The sequence below is a fragment of the Erpetoichthys calabaricus genome, chromosome 1, assembly GCF_900747795.2.
Source record: "Erpetoichthys calabaricus chromosome 1, fErpCal1.3, whole genome shotgun sequence".
In the NCBI taxonomy this organism is placed as follows: Eukaryota; Metazoa; Chordata; class Cladistia; order Polypteriformes; family Polypteridae; genus Erpetoichthys; species Erpetoichthys calabaricus.
Genome location: NC_041394.2, coordinates 82,657,564 through 82,682,128, shown reverse-complemented (window position 1 = coordinate 82,682,128; position 24,565 = coordinate 82,657,564). Strand labels below are relative to the sequence as shown.

At 39.2% G+C, this 24,565-nt stretch overlaps 1 protein-coding gene across 1 annotated transcript in view; it reads right to left on the bottom strand.

Annotated features, from left to right (window-relative positions):
- The window catches only part of rab1ba (zRAB1B, member RAS oncogene family a), a 48,874-nt gene that overhangs the window by 13,601 nt on the left and 10,708 nt on the right, over window positions 1-24,565 (bottom strand). The window contains exons 2-4 of the mRNA XM_028803007.2: window positions 11,813-11,885; window positions 3,498-3,593; window positions 2,535-2,630 (exon numbers count right to left, since the gene is read on the bottom strand). Coding sequence (XP_028658840.1) covers window positions 2,535-2,630; window positions 3,498-3,593; window positions 11,813-11,885 — 265 coding nt within the window. The remainder of the gene's footprint in view (window positions 1-2,534; window positions 2,631-3,497; window positions 3,594-11,812; window positions 11,886-24,565) is intronic.

Below are 24,565 nucleotides of genomic sequence, written 5' to 3'. Positions count from 1 at the left end.
GGCTAAAGCACTGCTGTGCAATTGGGTGGGAGGAATTCAACGTGAACATTAATAATCTAAATGCGGGAAGCATGTTGTGGGCAGCACAGTTATCAGTCAGAAGCTGACTCATCCTTTTCTTCTTCCTCCTATTGTGAGGTTTCTGAACTCTTTTGGGATCCCCCCCCCCACACCCAACGGGAACGTCACACTGAAGTGAGTCCCGAAGCGTGGTGGCCGCGTCTGTGTAAGACTGTTTGTCCGTTGCTGGGGCAGGGCAACAGCAGCCTCACAGTGGTGCAGTGAAGCGCCACAGAAATGACTGCTAAAAGGTTGGAGTCACGCTGTAAGTCCCTGTCTTACACCCCAAAACATGAGGCTGAGTCTCAGTACTTTAGAAAAAAACCGCTTTATTCAGCTTGAAACAGGAACAGCACGTTTATTTATTGTAGCGGGATCTGCCACTCTCCTATACACAGACACAGCAGTCAGGCAGGGTCGTGGACAGGTTAGTGGCTAAATAATCCTGTTCTCTGCATTTACAATGTTCCTTGCATCACCCATCGAGTTTGCTTTAGCAGAGAGACTCAGCAGAGCTGAGAACAAACAGTCTTCCACAGACGCAGGATGATCGCACTTCGGGACGCTCTTCGGCGTGTTGTCCAGTTGGGGGAGGTCCCAAGAGAGTTTAGAAACCTCACATTTTCTTGAATGAGTGCCACATTAATAGGAATGTTTCTTGAATGAGTATCACAGAATCACATAAAAACAGCTTTTTCAACGTTTTCAAATGCAGCAGTTCGCATACATTTGCAACCCGAGATTTTTCTTCTTTTTTTTGCTTGGTCTTTCAAGAAAGTTGACAGTGTCGATGTCGAAATTCCAAATTCACTTGCAACGTCTTTTTTCTTATTGTAACAATCGAGAGCTGCAAAAATTAAACGTTTTTTTTTTTTTTCCTAATATGAACTGTTATCGTTTTTTCGTGTCTGCTGTTTCTATAGGTAGGTGAAAATGACTTAAATTCCAATGGATGTTTTTCAAATGTTGACAAGCAATAAGCAAAAGGTATCACTGAAAACCACCGAAAACAAAAACAGCAAAAAAATAGTACAAGCAAAGTTCGAAGAAAGAATTTTTTTGTTACAATGTTTCTGCTTGGGGATCGTTGTGCACAACTGAGCTGCGACCACAGAACTAACTGTTCTGTGGATGATTCATTCAGGCATTTCAAGGTCTTTTGGGCACTTCGTTGTAATGAAAGTATCTGCTGAATGTACTTCATAGTAACGAGATTTCTATAGAGTCGTGTCATATTGGGAAACTGTCGGGACCATAAAAACACTTCGCTGTAATATATCTTCAGCTGTATTTAGAGGTCTACAGTTTGATGCAATCCACTTTGCAATAAATGGCAGTAGCTAATGGTTTATATTTTGTTTCATTCATGGACGCAAGTCAAGTTTTACATTCATGGATTAGTTTGATGCAGATTATACTGCCCAACGTTTTTAACAGGAGCATCGGGCATGGTTTGCTCTTAAGTGACAAGGATGATGTACATCTATGATATTAAAATTTGCCCACACTAAGTTTACAAGCATCAACAATTTTGTCCTTTGAACATCTTTCTCAGCCACCATTAAAAAAACAGCTTAGATCTGGGGTTTCAAAATGTTTAAGACAAACTCTCCCAAAAAAGTAATACAATCTGGTCAGGGCCCCCATTACAATAAAGTCAATGATGCAAAGCAGAGCATGATCTTGGTTACTGCTAACTATAGTCACAAAGCATTATTAGTTATAATAGTAGACCTATTAATCAAAGCCAATGTTTAACTACAGCAGACTATTGACAAATTTGAGATTAAATGTCAAGTGAAATCTCTAGGCCAGGGTTTTTTTTGTCCTTTTTTCTTGAGGTACCAACTCCAGGAACTACAATATTTTGATGCATCCCCAACTTCTTTCAATCTTAAATTGTTAAGTACAGAACTTTTACTCCTCTTAAAAACATGGATGATTTCAAGAAAAAGGTATTAACCACTCTCTAACAACAAATTCAGATTTCTGATGTTTCATGATTAATTCTTTTCTGCAAAAATGACATACCTGAGATAAAAAACATTATTGGTCATTGCATTTTGGATTAAAATATGAAGCTGACGTGACTATAACATCTTTTTATTATGCAAGAATCCTTGAGGTAAACAAAGCTCACTTATTCTTGTACAGTACAGTTTAACACACAATGGGCAACTGCACAGCTAATCAGCTACACTAAATAAAAACACAGTTTGGCTAAAAGTCCAGTATTACTCAATTACACATACAAAAAAACTGAACATTTAATGCTTTGATAAAAAAAGTCACTATCCTGTCACAGTATGAACATGAAGATAATCTGTGCAAATAACACATTTAATTACAGGATGTCATATTATCATAAAATCTATACATAGCTAAGTTACTGAATTAATTAGACAATACTGCAAAAAAAAAAAAAAAAAACCCACAATGGCCAAGACTCATCCCACCCTTCATAAAACTCTTACTTGATCTGTAACATCATAGACAACGATTATTCCATGGGCACCTCTGTAATAACTGGATGTAATGGTGCGAAACCTCTCTTGTCCAGCAGTATCCCACTGTAAAGAATGACAAAATAAATGCAAAATTATTTAAGCGATTTACTCAAGGTGCAACCACCAAGGTGGTGCTAAAAACCTTGCTGTGTTAAAGGGATAACTTAGATCTATATTCACATAAAGATTGTGATCTCTTCATCGAAACAAGATCAAACACACTCAGGGCCCATGTCAGTAAATCAAGACCAAAGTATCTTGGGGACAAACAACAATTTTACATAGTGTCTTCAATCTTTTTTGTATCTTGCAGTCAAGTTTTATATGTTGCCAGAGGCCTGATCACAAAATGTTATGGCCAATCCTTTTGTTTTTAATAAGCTGGGGTACAGCAAGTCAATGCGTATGTCAGAAATTGGACAAAATATTAAATAAACTGATGTATTCTAGTGATCAATACTTATTGCTGTTTGATGTTTAATGCCATACAGCAATAACAAAAATGTAATGTCCAAAAACTAAAAAAAAGTTGATTGATTTATTTATGTACTATTTACAGTGTCAAATTAATACTTTTATCTAATTTGTAAGAACTTCACAAAAATGCTTAGCTGCCAAAGTCATGAAGATGATTCTAAATAACTTGGACTGGAATTCAGCTTTCACATTCTGGATTAAAAACAAGTTTAGCTTTTAAAACAATAATACAATATATCAAAGTAGTCAAAAATGAGTGGTTACTAAATAAACATTTGGCAAGTTGCCCACTCAAGGCCATAAATGGCTTTATTTTGGAATAATTAAATTTTATCTAAAGTATTAGCTCGAAATAATATTTGATATGTCTCAAACAAAACAAACAAAAAAAATGGGGTACATAATAAATTGCAAGGAGTTATATTAGGTTTCTGTAAATTTCATACTACTTACAATCTGTAGCTTGATAGTTTTTCCATCCAATTCAATTGTTCGGATTTTGAAGTCTACACCAATAGTGCTTATGTAACTCTCTGTGTAAGTGTCATCCTGAATTAAAAAAGATGAGACAGATTAAAACTATATTCCATTCTATTGTAAAATTAAAGAGCCCCAAAACTTTACTATGTATTTATCAACACTCAATTCTAATTTGCACTGAAGGGAGACTATCAGGTAAATACTACTTTTGAATGAAATGACATAGATAAAGCAATTACTGTGAATATTTAAGAAATTCTTAAAAATAATATTAGGAATAAATACAAATAATTTATCTTACTCAAGTGCCCTAAGTTGATCATTTGGCATATTACACATTTCAGAGACCAAATAAAAAGCTCCTAGATAAATAGATACTTTATTAATCCCAAGGGGAAATTCACATACTCCAGCAGCAGCATACTGATACAAAAAACAATATTAAATTAAAGATTGATAACAATGCAGGTAAAAACAGACAATAACTTGAATAATGTTAACGTTTACCCGCCCCGGGTGGAATTGAAGAGTCGCATAGTTTGGGGGAGGAACGATCTTCTCAGTCTGTCAGTGGAGCATGACAGTGACAGCAGTCTATCGCTGAAGGTGCTGTTCTGTCTGGAGATGACACTGTTTAGTGGATGCAGTGGATTCTTCATAATTGATAGGAGCCTGCTGAGCGCCCGTCGCTCTGCCACAGATGTCAAGCTGTCCAGCTCCATGCCAACAATAGAGCCTGCCTTCCTCACCAGTTTGTCCAGGCATGAGGCATCCTTCTTCTTAATGCTGCCTCCCCAGCACACCACCACGTAGAAGAGGGCGCTCGCCACAACCATCTGATAGAACATCTGCAGCATCTTATTGCAGATGTTGAAGGACGCCAGCCTTCTAAGGAAGTATAACCAGCTCTGTCCTTTCTTACACAGAGCATCAGTATTGGCAGTCCAGTCTAATTTATCATCCAGCTGCACTCCCAGGTATTTATAGGTCTGCACCCTCTGCACACAGTCACCTCTGATGATCACGGGGTCCATGAGGGGTCTGGGCCTCCTAAAATCCACCACCAGCTCCTTGGTTTTGCTGGTGTTCAGGTGTAGGTGGTTTGAGTCGCACCATTTAACAAAGTCCTTGATTAGGTCCCTATACTCCTCCTCCTCCTGCCCACTCCTGATGCAGCCCATGATAGCAGCGTCGTCAGTGAACTTTTGCACATGGCAGGACTCCGAGTTGTATTGGACTCCGAGTTCTATTGGAAGTCCGATGCATATAGGCTGAACAGGACCGGAGAAAGTACAGTCCCCTGTGGTGCTCCTGTGTTGCCGACCACAATGTCAGACATGCAGTTCCCAATACGCACATACTGAGGTCTGTCTTTAAGATATTCCACGATCCATGCCACCAGGTATGAATCTACTCCCATCTCTGTCAGCTTGTCCCTAAGGAGCAGAGGTTGGATTGTGTTGAAGGCGCTAGAGAAGTCTAGAAACAATTCTTACAGCACCACTGCCTCTGTCCAAGTGGGAGAGGGATTGGTGTAGCATATAGATGATGGCATCCTCCGCTCCCACCTTCTCCTGATATGTAAACTGCAGAGGGTCGAGGGCGTGTTGAACCTGTGGCCTCAGGTGGTGAAGCAGCAGCCTCTCCATGGTCTTCATCACATGTGATGTCAGAGCAACAGGCCGGAAGTCATTCAGCTCACTAGGACGCGATACCTTTGGGACTGGGGTGATGCAAGATGTTTTCCAAAGCCTCAGGACTCTCCCCTGTTCCAGGCTCAGGTTGAAGATGCGCTGTAGAGGATCCCCCAGCTCCGATGCACAGACCTTCAGCAGTCGTGGCGATACTCCATCTGGACCCGCTGCTTTGCTGGCACGAAGTCTCCTCAGCTCTCTGCTAAACCTGCGCTGTTGTAATTGTGGGTGGGGATGTCTCTCCTATGCTGGTATCAGCAGAAGGATGTGTGGAGGGTGCAGTACTCCAAGGTGAGAGTGAGAGTGGGTTAGGGTGGTCAAACCTGTTAAAGAAGTTGTTCATTTGGTTTGCTCTCTTCACGTCTCTCTCGATGGTGGTACCCCGCTTCGAACTGCAGCCAGTGATGATCTTCATCCCATCCCATGCTTCCTTCATGCTGTTATTCTGCAACTTCTGCTCCAGCTTTCTCCTGTACTGCTCCTTCGCCGCCCTGAGCTGGACCTTAGTTCCTTCTGCACGCGCTTGAGCTCATGCTGATCACCGCCTTTAAAAGCCCTTTTCTTCTGGTTAAAAAGGCCCTTGATGTCACTTGTAATCCATGGCTTGTTGTTAGCATAGCAGCATACAGTTCTTACTGGAACTACAATGTCCATACAGAAGTTGATGTAGTCAGTAGTGCAGTCAACAACCTCCTCAATGTTCTCACTATGTGATCCCTGCAGGATATCCCAGTCTGTAGTTCCAAAGCATTCTCTCAGAGCCTTCTCTGTCTCAGGGGACCACTTCCTGAATGAGCGTGTGGTTGTACGTAGGACCCTCACTCTTGGTTTATAGTGAGGCTGAAGCAGAACCAGGTTATGATCTGCTTTCCCAAGCGCAGGCAGCGGGGTGGCGCTGTATGCGTCTTTAACATTTGCATACAGTAAATCAATAGTCTTATTTCCCCGGGTGTTACAGTCCACATAATGGGAGAAGGCACGTAATGTTTTGTCCAACGTCACATGGTTAAAGTCTCCAGCAATTAGCACAAGTGCCTCAAGGTGCTGCGTTTGTAACTTAGCAACAGCAGAATGGATGATGTCACTCGCTGTCTCCACGTCCGCCCGAGGAGGGATGTAAACAATAACAACAATGACGTGTCCAAACTCTCTGGGCAAGTAATAGGGACGCAAACTCACGGCCAACAGTTCGATGTCCCTGCAGCAAGTTTTAGACTTTGACGTTAACATGTCCAGAGTTACACCATCGTGTATTAACATAGAGAGCAAGTCCTCCTCCTTTGTGCTTCCCGCAGGTACTTGCATCTCTGTCCGCTCTAACTGTGCTAAACCCGGGTAGCTCCACGTTAGCATCTGGGATGGTGGTAGTTAGCCACGTTTCGCAAAAGCACAACAAACTGCATTCTCTGTAGGTTCTGACATTTTTCACCAGCGCAGCCAGTTTGTCGATCTTATTTGAGATTGACTTCACATTTCCCAGAATCACAGAAGGCACCAAAGGCTTAAAACGCCACTTTCTCGCAAGCCGCTTCATTTTTAGCTTAGTGCCGGCTCTGCTGCCACAATATCGCCTTCTTACCTCGTCGGGTAAATAGGGAACCACACCGGCACTGGCATTTGTTCTCAGCACTCGAAGTTGAGTACTTGAATAGACGAGTCTCGGCGTGTAAAAATCCATGCCCACGTTGTAAAAGTAAGTGTGTCCAGGGAACGAATCCACATAAAATAAAGTGATATGAGTGATCAATAAAAAAAGAGAAAAATAAAAGTAGAAAAATAAAGTCGTACATGGAGCTGCTGAAAAGGCTGCCACTCTCGGTGGCGCCTGAGTCAATCAATAACTTGCATAATTATTGTTTTACCTAATAACAAGGGAAAATTTTAACCAAAATATTAAAGCTGTGGTTTTTCAATTTTTCTTCATCCATTATTGAAATGAAAATTCATAAATCAGTTAATAAAAAATAATTAAATCTATTGCTGATTGTGAGTTTGTTTTCCTCTCCCCTGTTGTCAACTGGACATATCTCAGTTAAAAAGACCAAATAAAATCCATGAACATTACTTATAACACAGATCATTTTGGCGTCACTGTTTAACATACTTTGTGTAGTAATGTAAACAAATGTTATATTTTTTAATCAGTTACTACTAATGCACAACATTTGTAAAAATGTAAGTGCTCTAAGCTCATACTGAGTGAAGCATTTTTTACATAAAAAAAAAAAACTGTTACATGGCATATATTTCTGTGACCACATAATAGCCACATTACTTTCGAAGACAGGAATAATTTAAAAGTATTTGCACTCTCTTGCCCTGCGTGTACCTGCAGCGCCATTCCTTTGTATTTGCGGGTGTGAACATCTTTTAACCTGTGTTACCTCTAAAGCCTGCTTCTCAGATACTGTCATTATTTTCAAGGCACCATTCTCACCCCGGTCTAGTTTTATACTTCCTGTCTTTGAAAGTGATTCTCTCAGCATGCCTCATATGCCTTTACTCATTTTTGTGCATCTAACATTCACACTTCCTCTTTTGTCGTGTCACCAAAGCCAAATTGACCAATCACTCCAAAGCTAACTTATCAGATTGTTCAGAGTGATTAGACACAAATACAGTGTTTTATTATACAGTGGATATTTCACAGATGGATTATGTTATCACCCTTTGTAAACAAGTAAAATAAATTTTAGGCTATGCACAAATTTAATGATGGGAGACTAAAATTGTACACAATTTAGCCCCTGAAACTAGCAAATATATGGTCCTAGACTAAAGAAATTCTATAGATCCAAGCCAATGAATTGTCATGAAATCTGGATTGATAGCGAAGTGAACTGGGTTAATGACTATTATCTAGGCTTATCCTTGTTTGCAAGGTTTCCTTCTTTGACTTTCTGTGGTCTTAGAAAATCTTTAGGGATGATAACCTATATTCTTCTCATCCACCAGACTTGTTGCTTTTTACATTACACCCAGTCATGATTAAGCTAAACCTGTGTCTTTGTGATTTTAGGCTCCTGCATCCTACCACTCAGTAACAAATTACAAAACTGTTTGACTAAAAATCCTGAAAACTACTGCAGAAAGCTCATTAGTGAACCGCCTAACTGGAACAAGTGGAAGAATAAAAAGCACCATAAGTGTAATGAATGCATAAAGAAACTTTCAAGTCTCATGAACTCTAGATATTACTACCTAAATGTTCTGTCTGGGTGCCTCACATACAATTTTCAGCTTGCATCTTAAGCTCATATTTTCTCTCTCTCTAGCACTTCAGATTGGCTATGTCAATGTGTTTTTCTGACCAACCCATCAGTCACCATAGCAATACAGACTATAAACTATAGTAATGTACCTGAAATCTTACCATCAATGTCCTCCAAAGCACACTCATTTTTTTTCATAACTCTTAATATTTCAGTTTATACACTTATGACTTCTGATACTTACTAGCATATATTTTGTTATTGTGTTGTTTTAAACTGCATTCTATTCTGCTTTAAAGCATCTCTCTAAAACAGTATTGTAAAACTTGATTTAATGACTTATTGATTAGGTGAGGACTTCAAATAGACAAGTATGGGTACATGAAGTCTGTTGAACAAATTCCAAGCACTGCAGTATGTTCACTGCCAGTATGTTCAATGTTGTTCTGCACTCTGATTAAACTGATGTCACAAACACTAAAATGTTGAATAACAGCAGAACACACACACAATATAATTAAAAAAGATGGAATGAATGCAGTCTTGATCCCTCTGGACTATTCCTCCTTTTCTGCAGCTGCTTAACTACCACACAACAAGAAATAATGAGACTGTCTCATCTATGTACCTGTTAAAATACTAGAGCGGAGATTAGAGCTGGCTCTTTACAGCAGCTAAAACAGTATTAGCTAACAATTGCAATAGTTTAACAAAGAATTTAAACAACATATGGAATATACCCTTGTAAAATGCTCATAATAAAACTGTTTGTTTTTAATACAGAGCAATACAAGGGACTAGTTAGATCCATTTAGTACTTTGTTTGACAATGGAACTTTGTAGAACTCCCTTTCATGTGAACAGCATTTACACAAAAAAGCTCATAGGAATAAATGGAACAGAACCTTACAATATAAAGGGGTACACATTTTCACCAACATGTGAACTTCCTATACATAAGTAGTTTCAAGATTTTTATTTTAATATCAATTTACACAAAATGTGTATAAGACATTTAATGCAATTAATACACATACAATACCACAACTATAATGGATTTACTAGCAATCCACAAAAAATGACATTAAATAAGTCAAAAATATAAATTCTTTAAACAATTAAAAATAAAAAAGTTTAAAAACAGAACAACAGAATACAATGTTAGGAACTGTCAAAAGTCTAACTGGAGCAAAATCAAGTAGAACTGAGGAGAATTAAACATCACAGGTTAGGGAAAAAATTATTCAGTACTTGAACGAAAGCAGTCTCAGTAGAATGGCCAAATGAAGCGGATTAGCTTTACTAGCTGTGATGTGGGAGGAGTAACAATTTTGGCAAGAATTAAGTTCTTCCTATAATGTTTTCATATTTTCTAAAATCTGCTTAAAACATTACAAAGCTATTAAATTCCAGACTTTTTAGCCTTATGAGTACCTAATTTTATTTATTATTCTAAATAAAATCTGTAAACAAGGTGAACACTAAATTTAACAGAAACTAACCTGTAAGATATAACAATATTCATTCCAGACATCAACATAATGTGCTACATCAGCAATATCAAAAATATTAGATTTAACATCAAAACTATTAGTTTTTCAGTAAAAGTAACAATAATTTTCTTGCAGCTGCCGCTCCTTGCCTGTGAAACTCTACCTCATCACATAAAGGAGTCGTCTATATTTGAACTGTTTAAAACAAGATTAAAGACTCATTTCTATTCACTTGCATTCCATGACCTTCAGTGATACTGATGGTTTCCTTATTGTGATTATATAACATCACTTCTGTTTATTATTTAGTTTATTTTTATTTATGTTCATATATTTTATTTCTATTTATGTTGTTTTTTTTTTCTTTTATTCTATTATTGTAAAGCACTTTGGCCACAGCATTCCTATGCTGTTTTAAATGTGCTATATAAATAAATTGACATTCATCTCTGATACTAACATCTAAGAAATTAAAGAATTCAAAAAGTAGTTTAAACAAAAGAGCATTTCAAATTACACAAATACCAATGCAAGATAGATAGATAGATAGATAGATAGATAGATAGATACTTTATTAATCCCATATGCTGAACTATTAGTATCAAAGGAGAATAATCAATGCATTTTATTCAATTTAATCACAAATGCCATTTCATATTGCTGGTTAGAAGAAAAATGGATTTCAAATTCAACTTTGCATTGGAACCTGCTGTAAAATAAACAGAATAAGTCCAATATTTGTTTAGTATGTATATATAGTGCTTAATTATGACATAAACAAAAAATTAAATTTTTATTATGGAGTGCTGTAATATTACATAGCTAGCAAGTCTAAACTGAAACTGCTATGGAGGTATACAGTGCACCCTAAAACGACTTAATTACTAATCAAGGTCACTGCCTAATAAACAAAATCAAGGAAAACTCAAATCCAACAATACCTTAATATTTAGAACACACTCATTGCAACTGTGGTTCAAGAGCAGCCAGAAACATCTGTGCAGGAATAAGGTAGCCAAACTTAAAATTATGGAGCAATAAAGTACAAACAGAGAACTATTCGCGTTGAATTTAAGTGAGACAAGAGAGTACTTATCCTGAATATTAAATGCCATATACTGACCAAACAGACTAAGGTCAAAAAACACCAAATATGGTGCACTCTGAAAGCAGTAGTGCCAGTGACAAGCATAATTATGAACTACCAGCAAACCTGTATTGTACAAAGTGAAACAATTAAATAGGAACACAGCCTGAAAACAGTAGTTAATTAAGGATAAAAATAATTGAGACACAGCAAGTAAGTCATACCACACCTACAGAAAGCTACAGCCTATGTATAAGCTGTATAGGCTAACAACATACGTCTAAAACTCACAGGACTGAGCTAAGGAATTTAAGGGGAATGCCTAAAAATACATGGTTGGAGTTAACAAAAATACAATGCAGAATTAAAACAAACATGTATCCAGTACATGAGATTCAGTATAAATAAACAAAAAAAACACTATCCTTGCAAAACAAACTAGTAAATCATAGTAAGCTTTGGTAACCTTCATGCAAAGAATACGATTACTTGATATATGCCTTTCCAAACAAGATTTTATTAGTGTTAATTGCTATTCTATTATTTATTATTTCAGTGGCCCTTAACATGTAGGCTGCAACCATCCAAAATATAACCATCCAAAATATAATGGAAAAGACATCAAAAGGGGGGCATGCTCAAAATCAAAACCAGGGGAAATGCAAAAATATATTAAAGGGCAATACAGTACATAAATTATGCAATAATTTCAGTAAATGTTTACAATCAACAAGTTCTGTAGTCCTATTGGTCAGTTAAAAAAAATCTTAATATATTCACAGAAAATATCAATAATACTTACAGCAAATCGCAGCAGAAGGCATGATTTGCCAACACCAGAATCACCAATAAGCAGCAATTTGAACAGGTAATCACTGAAATGATTAAAAAAAGAAATACATAATTATTACCAAGAAGCACATTACCTATACCAAAATATATATTAATTTTGATTTATGACAAAAACAAGACAACCTCAAAGTGAAATCACTTGGACAACTAGCTGTTATTACAAAATATTGCTGGCAATCAGCTATTTTGTGCATTAAACTACTAAAACATGAGATAAGTTGATCATCTTTAACCAGATACAGTCTTTAAGAAAACAAAAATAATTACAGGGCATTTACAAAAGAGCCTAGCAAAGTAAGAAAACAGACCACAAACGTTTACAAAAAAAGTCTAAGACAGAAATATGTAATTGAATTATTACACAATGCATTGCAAAACCTGCAATCCATGTTTTATAATACAGGAATTCTAAATAAACCATTTGTTGTGATCAATAAAATAAACCTGAACATTCTAATGAATAAAACTGTAAAATGAACATTGCTAGAAATGTACATGCCAAGAAGTGAATAAAAACTAATATTTTAACATTTAAAGATCATTTGGTAACGTATGATCATTTACTAGTTTAGATTTCAAAGACTTGGTGGTTAATAAAAATGGGGCAGAGGGGAGTGTATTCTATGTGAAATGAAGGCTTGCATCCCATTATCTGAACTACTATATCCCATTACAAGTTGGCAGGGAGAGATAGCATTTCTTGACAGCATCAAGGACGAGGCAAGAGTCCCTGAAGTGATATTATTCCATTGCAGGGCACACTTGCATCCAGAGTAATTCTTTTTAGGCAAGTTTATAGTTGCCAACTAACCAAAACACATACAGGCAGTCCCCGGGTTACGTACAAGATAGGGACTGTAGGTTTGTACTTAAGTTGAATTTGTATGTAAGTCGGAACAGGTACATTATTTTAATAAATGTTATTGTTGACCGACTGTAACCAAGTGCTCTGCCAGTGAATGGAGTTTCACCTCTCTCTGACCTTTTTATTATTTCTACTTTATTTTCAATGGTGATGGTGTTTCTCTTCTTTACTGTATCACCAGCACTTGCATCAGATTTGTGTTTCAGAGACATTCTTGAAGGGTGAAGACAAAAGGTTAAGATGAGCTTTTCTGCACAGCACTGCACAGCTATCACAGCAGGCAGGCATCCCTCGTCAGCACGTCTGGTGTACTGACAAGAGACAACTTCCTGCTATGTACGTAACAGTACAAGCAGGCTTGCTATTGAGAATGAATGGGAGTAGTGAGGGGTGGTTCACCACCCACCCACCACACAGTCACCTCCACTACAGTATGCAGCCTGCATCTGTCAACAGAGAACGAACATGGTGCGGCCAAAGGCGTGTAGTGAATCGCCCACCACCACCCCATTCAACAGGCAGCCACCCAAAGCACACTACAATGCTACCCCCCGCCGCCCAGTTCACCCTCAATGGCCTCCGTTCAGCCACAACCGGGTCACCGCTTGCAGCATTACCAGCCGCCCACTGAAAACGATTTGGAGGGAGCCGTGTGTAGTGGGCGGGCAGTGAAACGCCCTACACCACTCCATCCAGCCTGCGTCCAGTCAGGAGCAGTAGCTGCGGCGGCATAGTGGGCCAACAGCGAACCGCCCCATTAAGCCTCAGTCCTGCACACGAGCGATAGCTGTGGCCCCAGTGACTATGGACCACAGGTCACCGCTCGCTTGCCGCCAGGAGCCGCCCAGGGACACTACACTGCGCAAGCAGCAAAATTGCACCCCACCAGCCACTACTTGCAGCGTCCTCCGGCCAAAGATGACGAAGCGGCAGTTAATGAGGCGCATGCGTCACAGCTGCAGCCTCGTTCATAAGTTGTAGGTCGGATGTCCATAACCTGGGGACTATCTGTATACCTTTGGAATGTATAAGTACCATAGTCATAAAAAACGGTAACACCACAGAGGAAGCAAACTAGCCAGGAACCATATACAGTTAGATCCATAAATATTTAGATGGTGAAACAATTTTCATAATTTTGGCTTCGCTCGCCAACCCCTCCAGTCGCCAGCGCTATGCTCCATTGTGTAGAGGGGGGCTGAACACACCCTAAGGAGACCCAGTTGCTCCTCCGACACCCCTCTTAAACAGTGATAAAATGGGAAACAAATAGTTTTTTTTTACCTCCTCTTTGCTCAATCAGCTGTTGGATTACTGCTGCTGCCATGCCGCGTGATCTGCATTTTGTACAGCACTTTGAGCACTTAAAAGCCTGTACAGCACTGGTCCTTTTGTCTCACTGCCTCCACCAGACATCCTCAAACACTATTTGATCTCTTTTCGCTGTTCCGTTATTTCACGAGTAGTATTTTCTGTTTGTTTGTGCAATTGCGATCTTTACTCTAAATTTTTGAGACTTTTGAATTTTCCTACTTCCATGATCTCTAACTTGCTTCCAAAGGTTGAAAGTATGACGTGACTTGTCCGTCTCACAGGACATGAAAGTGTCTCTCTTCAAAAGATCAGGTCTTGTCGCAGAAAAAAAAAAAAAGTCTCATATTGTCTCAAGATTTTTTTATAATAGATGTTTAACAAAAACATTGTATGAGCCATTTACAAAAAACTTCCATTTTTATACAATGTATGATGTATTGAGAGTTCACAGTGACAGCTTCCAAATGCATATTCTACACTTGTAATCAACTCCAGACCTTCTATCTGCTTAATAGTTAATGAAATAATGAGGGAACTACTCCCACCTGGCTATGGAACAGTTTGTCAGTCAATTGTCCGAATATATTTGAGCCCCTGAAAACAGGAGGACCATGTATAATAATGGCTGTCATTCCTAAATGGCTTATACTATATATTTCTGTTAAAGCCTACACTTCAATCATGTAACTGTTTCTTCAGTTCAAATCCATTGTGGTAGCGTATACAGTCAAAATTATAAAAATTGTGTCACTGTCCAAATACTTATGGACCCAACTATACCTATGGTTATACAGAATTACTTACTATCGGTGTATTTTATTTCCTATAAAATGTTTTTCTTCTTCTATAACAAGCCAGTATACATTAAACTTGGTCATGGTATGAGAGAAAGTTATATTTAATCAGAAATAGATGCCCAATAAGTCTGTATCGATTTAATACAGTCAGTTTTGCTTGTCCAGAATGTTAAATGTTTGTCAGGTTCTACTATACTCAATCATGCATTATGCCAAAAGTAAACAATTATAACTGTAAATTCTAAAATCCCTGTATTTTTTATGTAAGCAACAGTACATTTTAACAAAGTTTCACAACTCCATTTTTATGAATTTTAACAATCACCGCTTGGGGGAGGCTTAATGTTCTTGTTGCATAGCACAAGTTTTTGCTTGTGTTATGTATGGTGCTGCATGTGCAAACACTTTTTTGCTCACCTCCCATACTGCAGACAGAAGTGGTCCCTTTTATCAACCACAGCAAATTAGCCAGAGTACCTCATTTCATCATCATTGTAGTCTAGCAACAGGTATAGACAAAACCATGTGGTTTGAAATATGTCTCAATTTTTACTTGCTACAATATAGTTGGAAATGCTTGTATGTAAATACAAGCCATGAGTATGCATGTGTGCATGACTGTGAGCCCTGTGATGAGAGAATCCATACTCTATTTGTTCCCACCTTGTGACCATTGCTGCCCAGATAGGCACTGGCTCACAGCAACGCAGCTACAAAAAGAATAAACAAATGGGTAGGTGAACAACCTTAGCTATATATATATATATATATATATATATATATATATATATATATATATATATATATATATATATATATATATATATATATATATATATATTACATTTTGAGGATGAAGACAAACACCACATCCTTTAGTGGAGGCTTTGTATGGTGTTTAAAGGATAGCAATCCATCTTTCAAGCCAAGAAAGAGCAGCAGGATGTTCTCATTTTATTATAAGTACAATTTGTAAGTAAGTCGGAACAGGTACATTACTTTAATAAATTGTATTGTTGACCGACTGTAACCAAGTGCTCTGCCAATGAATGATGGAGTTTCCCCTCTTTCTGACCTTTTTATTATCCATCCATTTTCCAACCCGCTGAATCCGAACACAGGGTCAGGGGGGTCTGCTGGAGCCAATCCCAGCCAACACAGGGCACAAGGCAGGGAACCAATCCTGGGCAGGGCGCCAACCCACCGCAGGACACACACAAACACACCCACACACCAAGCACACACTAGGGCCAATTTAGAATCACCAATCCACCTAACCTGCATGTCTTTGGACCGTGGGAGGAAACCAGAGCGCCCGGAGGAAACCCACGCAGACACGGGGAGAACATGCAAACTCCACGCAGGGCGGACCTGGGAAGCGAACCCGGGTCTCCTAACTGCGAGGCAGCAGCGCTACCACTGCGCCACCGTGCCACCCCCTTTTTATTATTTCTACTTTATTTTCAATGGTGATGATTTTTCTCTTCTTTACTGTAGCACCAGCACTTGCATCAGATTTGTGTTTCAAGGGACACTCTTGAAGGGTCAAGAAAAAAGGTTAAGATGAGCTCTTATGTAAAGCACTGTACACGCTATCACAGCAGATTAGGCACCAGTCGTCAACACGTCTGATGTATAGGGTGGTCCAGATCTAATTATGCAATTTTCATTAACTTATTCAGTTTATTACATAGAAAATCACCCGAAAAATCCCGGACCATCGAACAGTGTGTGAACTGACGACACAAAGAATCGTCTTCGCGCCGAACTGGAATCATCCCCGCATAAATCAAAGTCATCCAGACGATCTGGATCTGCAGAATTAGATCTGGACCACCCTGTACTGACAAGAGACAACTTCCTGCTATGTGCGTAACAGTATAAGCAGGCTTGCTATTGAGAATGAATGGGGGCAGCGAGGGGCGGTTCATCACCAGCCCACATCACAGTCACCTCCTCTACAGTATGCTGCCTGCAGTGTCCCGCCGCACCACCGCCCCCATTCAAGGCACACTACAATGCTACCCCCCGCCACCCCGTTCACCCTCAATGGCCTCCGTTCAGCCACAACAGGGTCACCACTTGCAGCGGGGGGCAGGCAGCGAAACCGCTTGCCGCCGGGAGCTGCCCAACGAACACTACACTGTGCGAGCAGCGAAATCGACCCCCCTCCAGCCTCCATCCAGCCACCGCTTGCAGCGTCTCTGGGCCGAAGATGACGGAGCGGCAGTTACTGAGGCGCACGTGTCACAGCTGCAGCCCCGTTCGTATGTTGTAGGTCGGGTGTCTGTAACCTGGGGACTACCTGTATACATAATACAGTGAGCACAATTTTACTTTTTTCACCAGTTCATTGACAATTCCTGGCACCTAGTATCACTATCAGAAAGTCAAAGAAAAAGTATAGCTTTAGAAAATGATTGTTTAGAAGAGTTAAGTACACAATTTCAACATTTACCTTCAAGTCAAAATGCTTTAACCTTAACTACCTACTGTTACAACAATGTCATGGACATACAGTGCATCCGGAAAGTATTCACAGCACATCACTTTTTCCATATTTTGTTATGTTACAGCCTTTTTCCAAAATGGGTTAAATTCATTTATTTCCTCAGAATTCTACACACAACACCCCATAATGACAACGTGAAAAAAGTTTGAGATTTTTGCAAATTTATTAAAAATAAAAAAAAATTGAGAAAGCACATGTACCTAAGTATTCACAGCCTTTGCCATGAAGCTCAAAATTGAGCTCAGGTACATCCTGTTTCCCCTGATCATCCTTGAAATGTTTCTGCAGCTTAACTGGAGTCCACCTGTGGTAAATTCAGTTGATTGGATATGATTTGGAAAGGCACACACCTGTCTATATAAGGTCCCACAGTTGACAGTTCATGTCAGAGCACAAACCATGAAGCATGAAGTCAAAGGAATTGTCTGTAGACCTCAGAGACAGGATTGTCTTGAGGCACAAATCTGGGGAAGGTTACAGAAAAGGCTCTGCTGCTTTGAAGGTCCCAATGAGCACAGCAGCCTCCATCATCCGTAAGTGGAAGAAGTTTGAAACCACCAGGACTCTTCCTAGAGCTGGCGGCCATCTAAACTGAGCGATCGGGGGAGAAGGGCCTTAGTTAAGGAGGTTGACCAAGAACCCAATGGTTACTCTGTCAGAGCTCCAGAGGTCCTCTGTGGAGAGAGGAGAACCTTCCAGAAGGACAACCATCTCTGCAGCAATCCACCAATCAGGCCTGCATGGTAGAGTGGCCAGACGGAAGCCACTCCTTAGTAAAAGGCACATTGCAGCACGCCTGGAGTTTGCCAAAAGGCACCTGAAGGACTCTCAGACCATGAGAAAGAAAATTCTCTGGTCTGATAAGACAAAGATTGAACTCTTTGGTGTGAATGTCAGGCGTCACGTTCGGAGGAAACGAGGCACCGCTCATCACCAGGCCAATACCATCCCTACAGTGAAGCATGGTGGTGGCAGCATCATGCTGTGGGGATGTTTTTCTGCAGCAGGGACTGGGAGACTAGTCAGGATAAAGGGAAAGATGACTGCAGCAATGTACAGAGACATCCTGGATGAAAACCTGCTCCAGAGCACTCCTGACCTCAGACTGGGGCGACGGTTCATCTTTCAGCAGGACAAAGACCCTAAGCACACAGCCAAGATATCAAAGGAGTGGCTTCAGGACAACTCTGTGAATGTCCTTGAGTGGCCCAGCCAGAGCCCAGACTTGAATCCGATTGAACAGCTCTGGAGAGATCTTAAAATGGCTGTGCACCGACGCTTCCCATCCAACCTGAAGGAGCTTGAGAGGTGCTGCAAAGAGGAATGGGCGAAACTGGCCAAGGATAGGTGTGCCAAGCTTGTGGCATCATGTTCAAAAAGACTTGAGGCTGTAATTGCTGCCAAAGGTGCATTTACAAAGCATTGAGCAAAGGCTGTGAATACTTATGTACACGGTATTTCTCAGTTTTTTTATTTTTAATAAATTTAATAAAAACCTCAAGTAAACTTTTTTTCATGTTGTCATTATGGGGTGTTGTGTGTAGAATTCTGAGGAAAAAATGAATTTAATCCATTTTGGAATAAGGCTGTAACATAACAAAATGTGGAAAAAGTGATGCGCTGTGAATACTTTCCGGATGCACTGTATGGCAAAGTTCATACAGTGCCCTCCTCAATGTTTGGGACAAAGACACATTTTTCCTTGATTTACCTGGGCACTTTACAATTACAAATCAAACAATTCGAATGTGATTAAAGTGCACATTTAAGGGTATTTGCTTACATTTTGGGTCACACCATGTATAAATTCCAACACTTTTTCCACATTAGTGTGCCAGTACCCATAGCAGGCATACATGCCCAAGCCATAACACTTCCACCACCATATTTAACAGATGAGGTGGTATGCTTTGGATGTTGTGCAGTTCATTTTATCTCTGCACTTTACTCTTGTTATCACTCTGATAAAGGTTCATCTCTGTCTTGTCTGTCCACAAGACCTTTTTCCAGAACTCTGCAAGCTCATAATTACTTTTTCACAAACTGTTATCTGGCTAACCTGCTTTTGTTGCTAACTAGTGCTTTGAATCTTGCAGTGTGGCCTCTGTATTTCTGTTCATGAAGTCTTCTACAGACAGTAGTCTTGGACACATACACATCTGCCTCCTGAAGACTAACAGAAAGGCATTTGGGGATTTTTCTTTACCACAGTGAGGACTCTTCTGCCATCAGCAGCAGAGGTCACACAGTCTGCCGTCCCTTTGCAATTACTGAGCTCTCCAGTGCATTCTTTTTTCTTAATGATATTCCAGACAGACAATCTAGACAATCCTCAAGTTTTATCAATGTCTCTGGTGGTTTTATTCTTGTTTTTCAGCCTCATAATGGCTTCTTTGACTTTTATTGGCACAGCTCTTGTCCTCATGTTAAACAGTGGCAACTACAGAATCCAAAGGGAAGAAGCAATGAAACACACCTGAGCAATCATAAACACCTATGATTCCAATTGTCCCAAGTATTATGGTGCCCTGAAATGTGGGGACCATGTATAAAGTGTTGTTAATTTCTACATACTGGAACCAAAATGTATGCAAATACCATTATATTAAAATCTGCAGTGTGCATTTTAATCATGTCTGAATTGTTAGATTTTTAATTGTGAACTGTGGAGCAGAGGGGTAAAAATGTGTCTTTGTCCCAAACATTATGGAGGGTACTGCAGCTCTCTGAGTATACATCTCAAGGGCTGTTATAATGCCATTAATTATAGAAAGGTTGCAGTGAATGCATTTAAGAGAATAATGTGTTTTAAACAAACAAACAAAAAAAAACAAAATTATATGATTTGGTTAAATTTGCCCAAAATGTACCTTTTCAGAACAGTTACAGACTTTTGCTGCTGAAATATTGGACTTTTTTCTTTCTATTGAAATTTGAATATTGTTATTTGTAAAGCACAATGAGTTAAAGCACATCTGTATGAAAATGTGCTATGTAAATAAATACTGTTGGTGTCAAATCTGTGATGGAAAATTTTCTACCATCTACTAATTCTGTTTTGAACCTGTTTAATCCAATTCAGGATAATAGGAAGAGGTAAAGCAGACCCTGGTAGCACCTAGTGTAAGGAAGAAATTATCCCTCCATGAGGTACCATTCTGTCACATGGTACACTGACACGCGTACCTAAAGCAGGCCAATGTTTTACCTCTTCAATAATATGATAGTGATGCTCTTTTTGGAAATAATATTAAAAGGGCACTGAAGTTAATAACTTTTGAAAAAAAAATGTGGTATGGGGCATTTGCAGCACAATCCTAATCAATAATGTAAGCAAAACTACAGTAGATACGCCGAGGTGATGGATGCATAAAATAATATAAAAAAGTAAGACAAAAAGTATTAAGCATATCTTAAGACAGGCCTGAATCCACACCCTTAGCCAGTCACAGTGAGCTAATATGATTAAAAGCAAACAGTTGCTTTATTAGGTAGTCTGTTTGCATTAGGATCATCAGGTTTCCAAATACCAATGTAAATTTCAAAGACCCTGGAAGCTTATCCTTGGCTATAACGCAGTCGTCTAAGGGAGCCATGACTAAATCCACCTTGTATCTCCATTTATTACTGATATTTTTACATTTTTTTTTATTTTTAGGAACACTTTGCATACAATGCTAAATTTTACACATGCCAATTATGGAGAAGGTACACTTGAGAGCACAAAGAAAATATTTTAAAGAAAAAACAGGAAAATTACAATCTCCAGAATAATGTATGTAGAAGGATTAAAGTATTCAACATACAACAAGCAGAGAAAGACAAAGCCTTGATTGTGCTAACAGCAATAAACCCTCACATCCGGATTTATGGGTGTGTGCAGTCAAGTTTAATATAAACACCTCCAGGACATCAGGAGAGAAATCAAATGCTGAATTACATTTTAAAGATAAAAAAGCCAATTTTATTCTTACTTGCATTTCATAACATATTTAAATATCTAGTATATTAAAAACAGAAAGAAACAACATTTTCTGGCATTTCAGTTTCAATAGATGTGTTAATAGTTATTTATTTTAAAATAATTCTAAATATACTTCAAGCAACACCAGTGTGTAAACAGTTTAGTAGACAAGTACATTTAAATTAATACAAGACAATAGCAAGTTTGTAAGATTACATATTCTGATAATGCTAACTTGTGCCAAAATCTGATCATTTAGACATGTGATTTTCGAAGTAATGACTGTCAGACGTTAAGGGGACTTTAAAGACTGGCTCAACTTTGCCCTACACTGCTGCAAACAAAGTTTAACCTGCCAGTTGTTTAAATATTTTCTGTCTCAAAAAGTTTGCATTTTGTTTTTATTAAATTTATATTATTGGGTTCCTTTTCAATTAAAGTACGGCTCATAAAATTATTATTTTATATTATATTATTACACAGCATACAATCCATTACACAGGCACGGAATATCATACATATTTACAAATAAAATTACAAAATATACACAAAAAACATAAAATTTCTATATAACAGATTAAATACATGTCTAAATACATCCAGAGATTCTTAATCCTACGATACTGTAAAAAGATAATAAAACTATTTTATTCTACATTAATGTTAAAGCCAGGGAGCCAAAAAAGAAAACACTCCACCTAGCGTTGATCAAAAGTAGGTCAAACATTTTAGTGGGCCTCTACACTTCTGAAGAAAGAAGTAAAAAATTCTGTCTATTTGAAACAAAAGTGCAAAGTTCTGTTAATTATTTCAAAGAAGGAGTCTCTTTAAGACTGGTTATTAAATAAAAGTAACGGATTGTATAAATGTTATACAGTACCTGATTTTATTTGTGGAAATTTTAGAAGAAGTTGTGATCACTGTTTAGAGATATCGTGCATTTGCAGGATTTGTAACAAGCAGGGGATATGGGATACATGCAGAATGACTATATTGCAATAGTTGAAACACTCAATTGGAATAATTGCACATGTGCAAGGGAAAAAAGGATATAAGAAAAAAAAGTTGTAGTAAAGGTAAAAAAGTAAAGGTGTGATGAAGTGTGCATTTCTGTTACCTGAACTCTAAACCAAATAAGTTAACCTGCCTGTCACTTTTTAGAAACATAAATAAAGTAAAAAACGAGGACTATTTATGCCAGGAAGACAAAAGTCTGAAAAGTTGAAAAAGGAGCACTATTTTGATAGTGATCACATATTAAACTCTCATCCCAGGTAAGGGGCTGTAATCCCAGAAGGTGTGCAAGACTACTCTTTTTTTCTTGTCTGCTAGAAAATGCTCTGTGGCAAAAATAGTCAACAGCAGCATTCATTAGGTTTACTATTTTGCACAATCATTAAAACATATTGACGCATAAACCATACTGTAAGGGAGAAACTGAAGAAAAGTAGAAACACATACAAAAAAACAAGTACAGGTAGTCCCCAGGTTACGGACATCTGACCTACGACTTACGAACAGGGCCGCAGCTGCGACGCATGCGCCTCAGTAACTGCCACTCCATCATCTTTGGCCTGGGGAACGCTGCAAGCGGTGGCTGGAGGGGGGCGATTTCGCTGCTCGCGTAGTGTCCTTCGGGAGGCAAGCAGTGACCCATGGTCCTAGTCCATAGGATGGAGGCTTGATGGGGCGGTTCGCTGCCCGCCCACTACGCTGCTGCAGCTGCTGCTCCTGACTGGATGCAGTGGAGTGGGGGCGTTTCACTGCCCACCCACCACACGCAGCTGCCCCGTTTGTTCTCGGTGGGCAGCTGATAATGCTGCAATCGGCGACCCGGTTGTGGCTGAACGGAGGCCACTGAGGGTGAACGGGGAGGCGGGGGGTAGCATTGTAGTGTGCCTCAGGTGGCTGCCTGTTGAATGGGGGCGGTGGTGGGCAATTCACTACCCGTCTTTGGCCGCACCGTGTTCGTTCTCGGTGGGCGGACACAGCAGGCAGTATACTGTACTGTAGGTGACTGTGTGGTGAACCGCCCCTCATCGCCCCCATTCATTCTCAATAGCAAGCCTGCTTGTACTGTTACATACATAACAGGAAGTTGTCTCTTGTCAGTACATCAGATGTGTTGACGACTGGTACCTTCCTGCTGTGATAGCTGTGCAGTGCTGTGCAGAAGAGCTCATCTTAACCTTTTGTCTTCACCCTTCAAGAAAGTCTCTGAAACACAAATCTGATGCAAGTGCTGGTGATACAGTAAAGAAGAGAAAAATCATCACCATTGAAAATAAAGTAGAAATAATAAAATGGTCAGAGAGAGGTGAAACTCCATTCACCGGCAGAACACTTAGTTACAGTCAGTCAACAATAGCATTTATTAAAATAATGTACCTGTTCCGACTTACATACAAATTCAACTTAAGTACAAACCTACAGTCCCTATCTCGTACGTAACCTGGGGACTGCCTGTATACAAGGTATATATTCTACTCCATTTGCACTGTTCACAAAAGCTGCAAAAAGACCCACTTCACCTTTTGAAATACCTAGCCATAAAAACAACAAACTTTCTTGAAACAAACAGCCCAGTTTCTCATGGTTGGTTCATTCAGATAAGGTCCAACACTGGTATGTGACAGCAACATGACATTTGTAGAGTCCAAGATGGTAAGTTTCTGATCAAACCATTGGCAACTCAACGTGTTTTGGGGTTGGGGTTTGCAAATAGGTGGAACTGGAAGTTCGAGGTGTGAGTTGATCAGTTGTGATTGGTTGTGATGGGCCCATGGTCAAGCATCTCCCATGCCCCTGTACTGGCTGGCTCTACCACTGGATGTACAACATAAAACCCTGGGACCACCATACAAGAGGGCTCTCTGCAGACCCCAACTTGTATTTAATAAGTAAGGCAGTCAAAATGAACTGCCCACATGTCCTAAAGTAACAGAATGCACAGTCTCAGTATATCCAAAAAGGACATTTGCTTGACAGTTACAATCTAAGAATAATACGACTGCAACCCTGGCAAGCACCCAATAGCTTTGCTTGTGCCCATTTCCACTTGGGAAAATACATCCAGGACACAGACTACACATAGTTGGGCTATGCCCCCTAGCAGCACCATCGCCACATTGCCATCAGCATGATTTATAGATTATTCAACTAAGCACACTACGAACTACCATTAACAATTGCACAAAATAAAAATAAAAAACAACTTGAAAAATCAGGTCTATAATAATATCAATTCCATA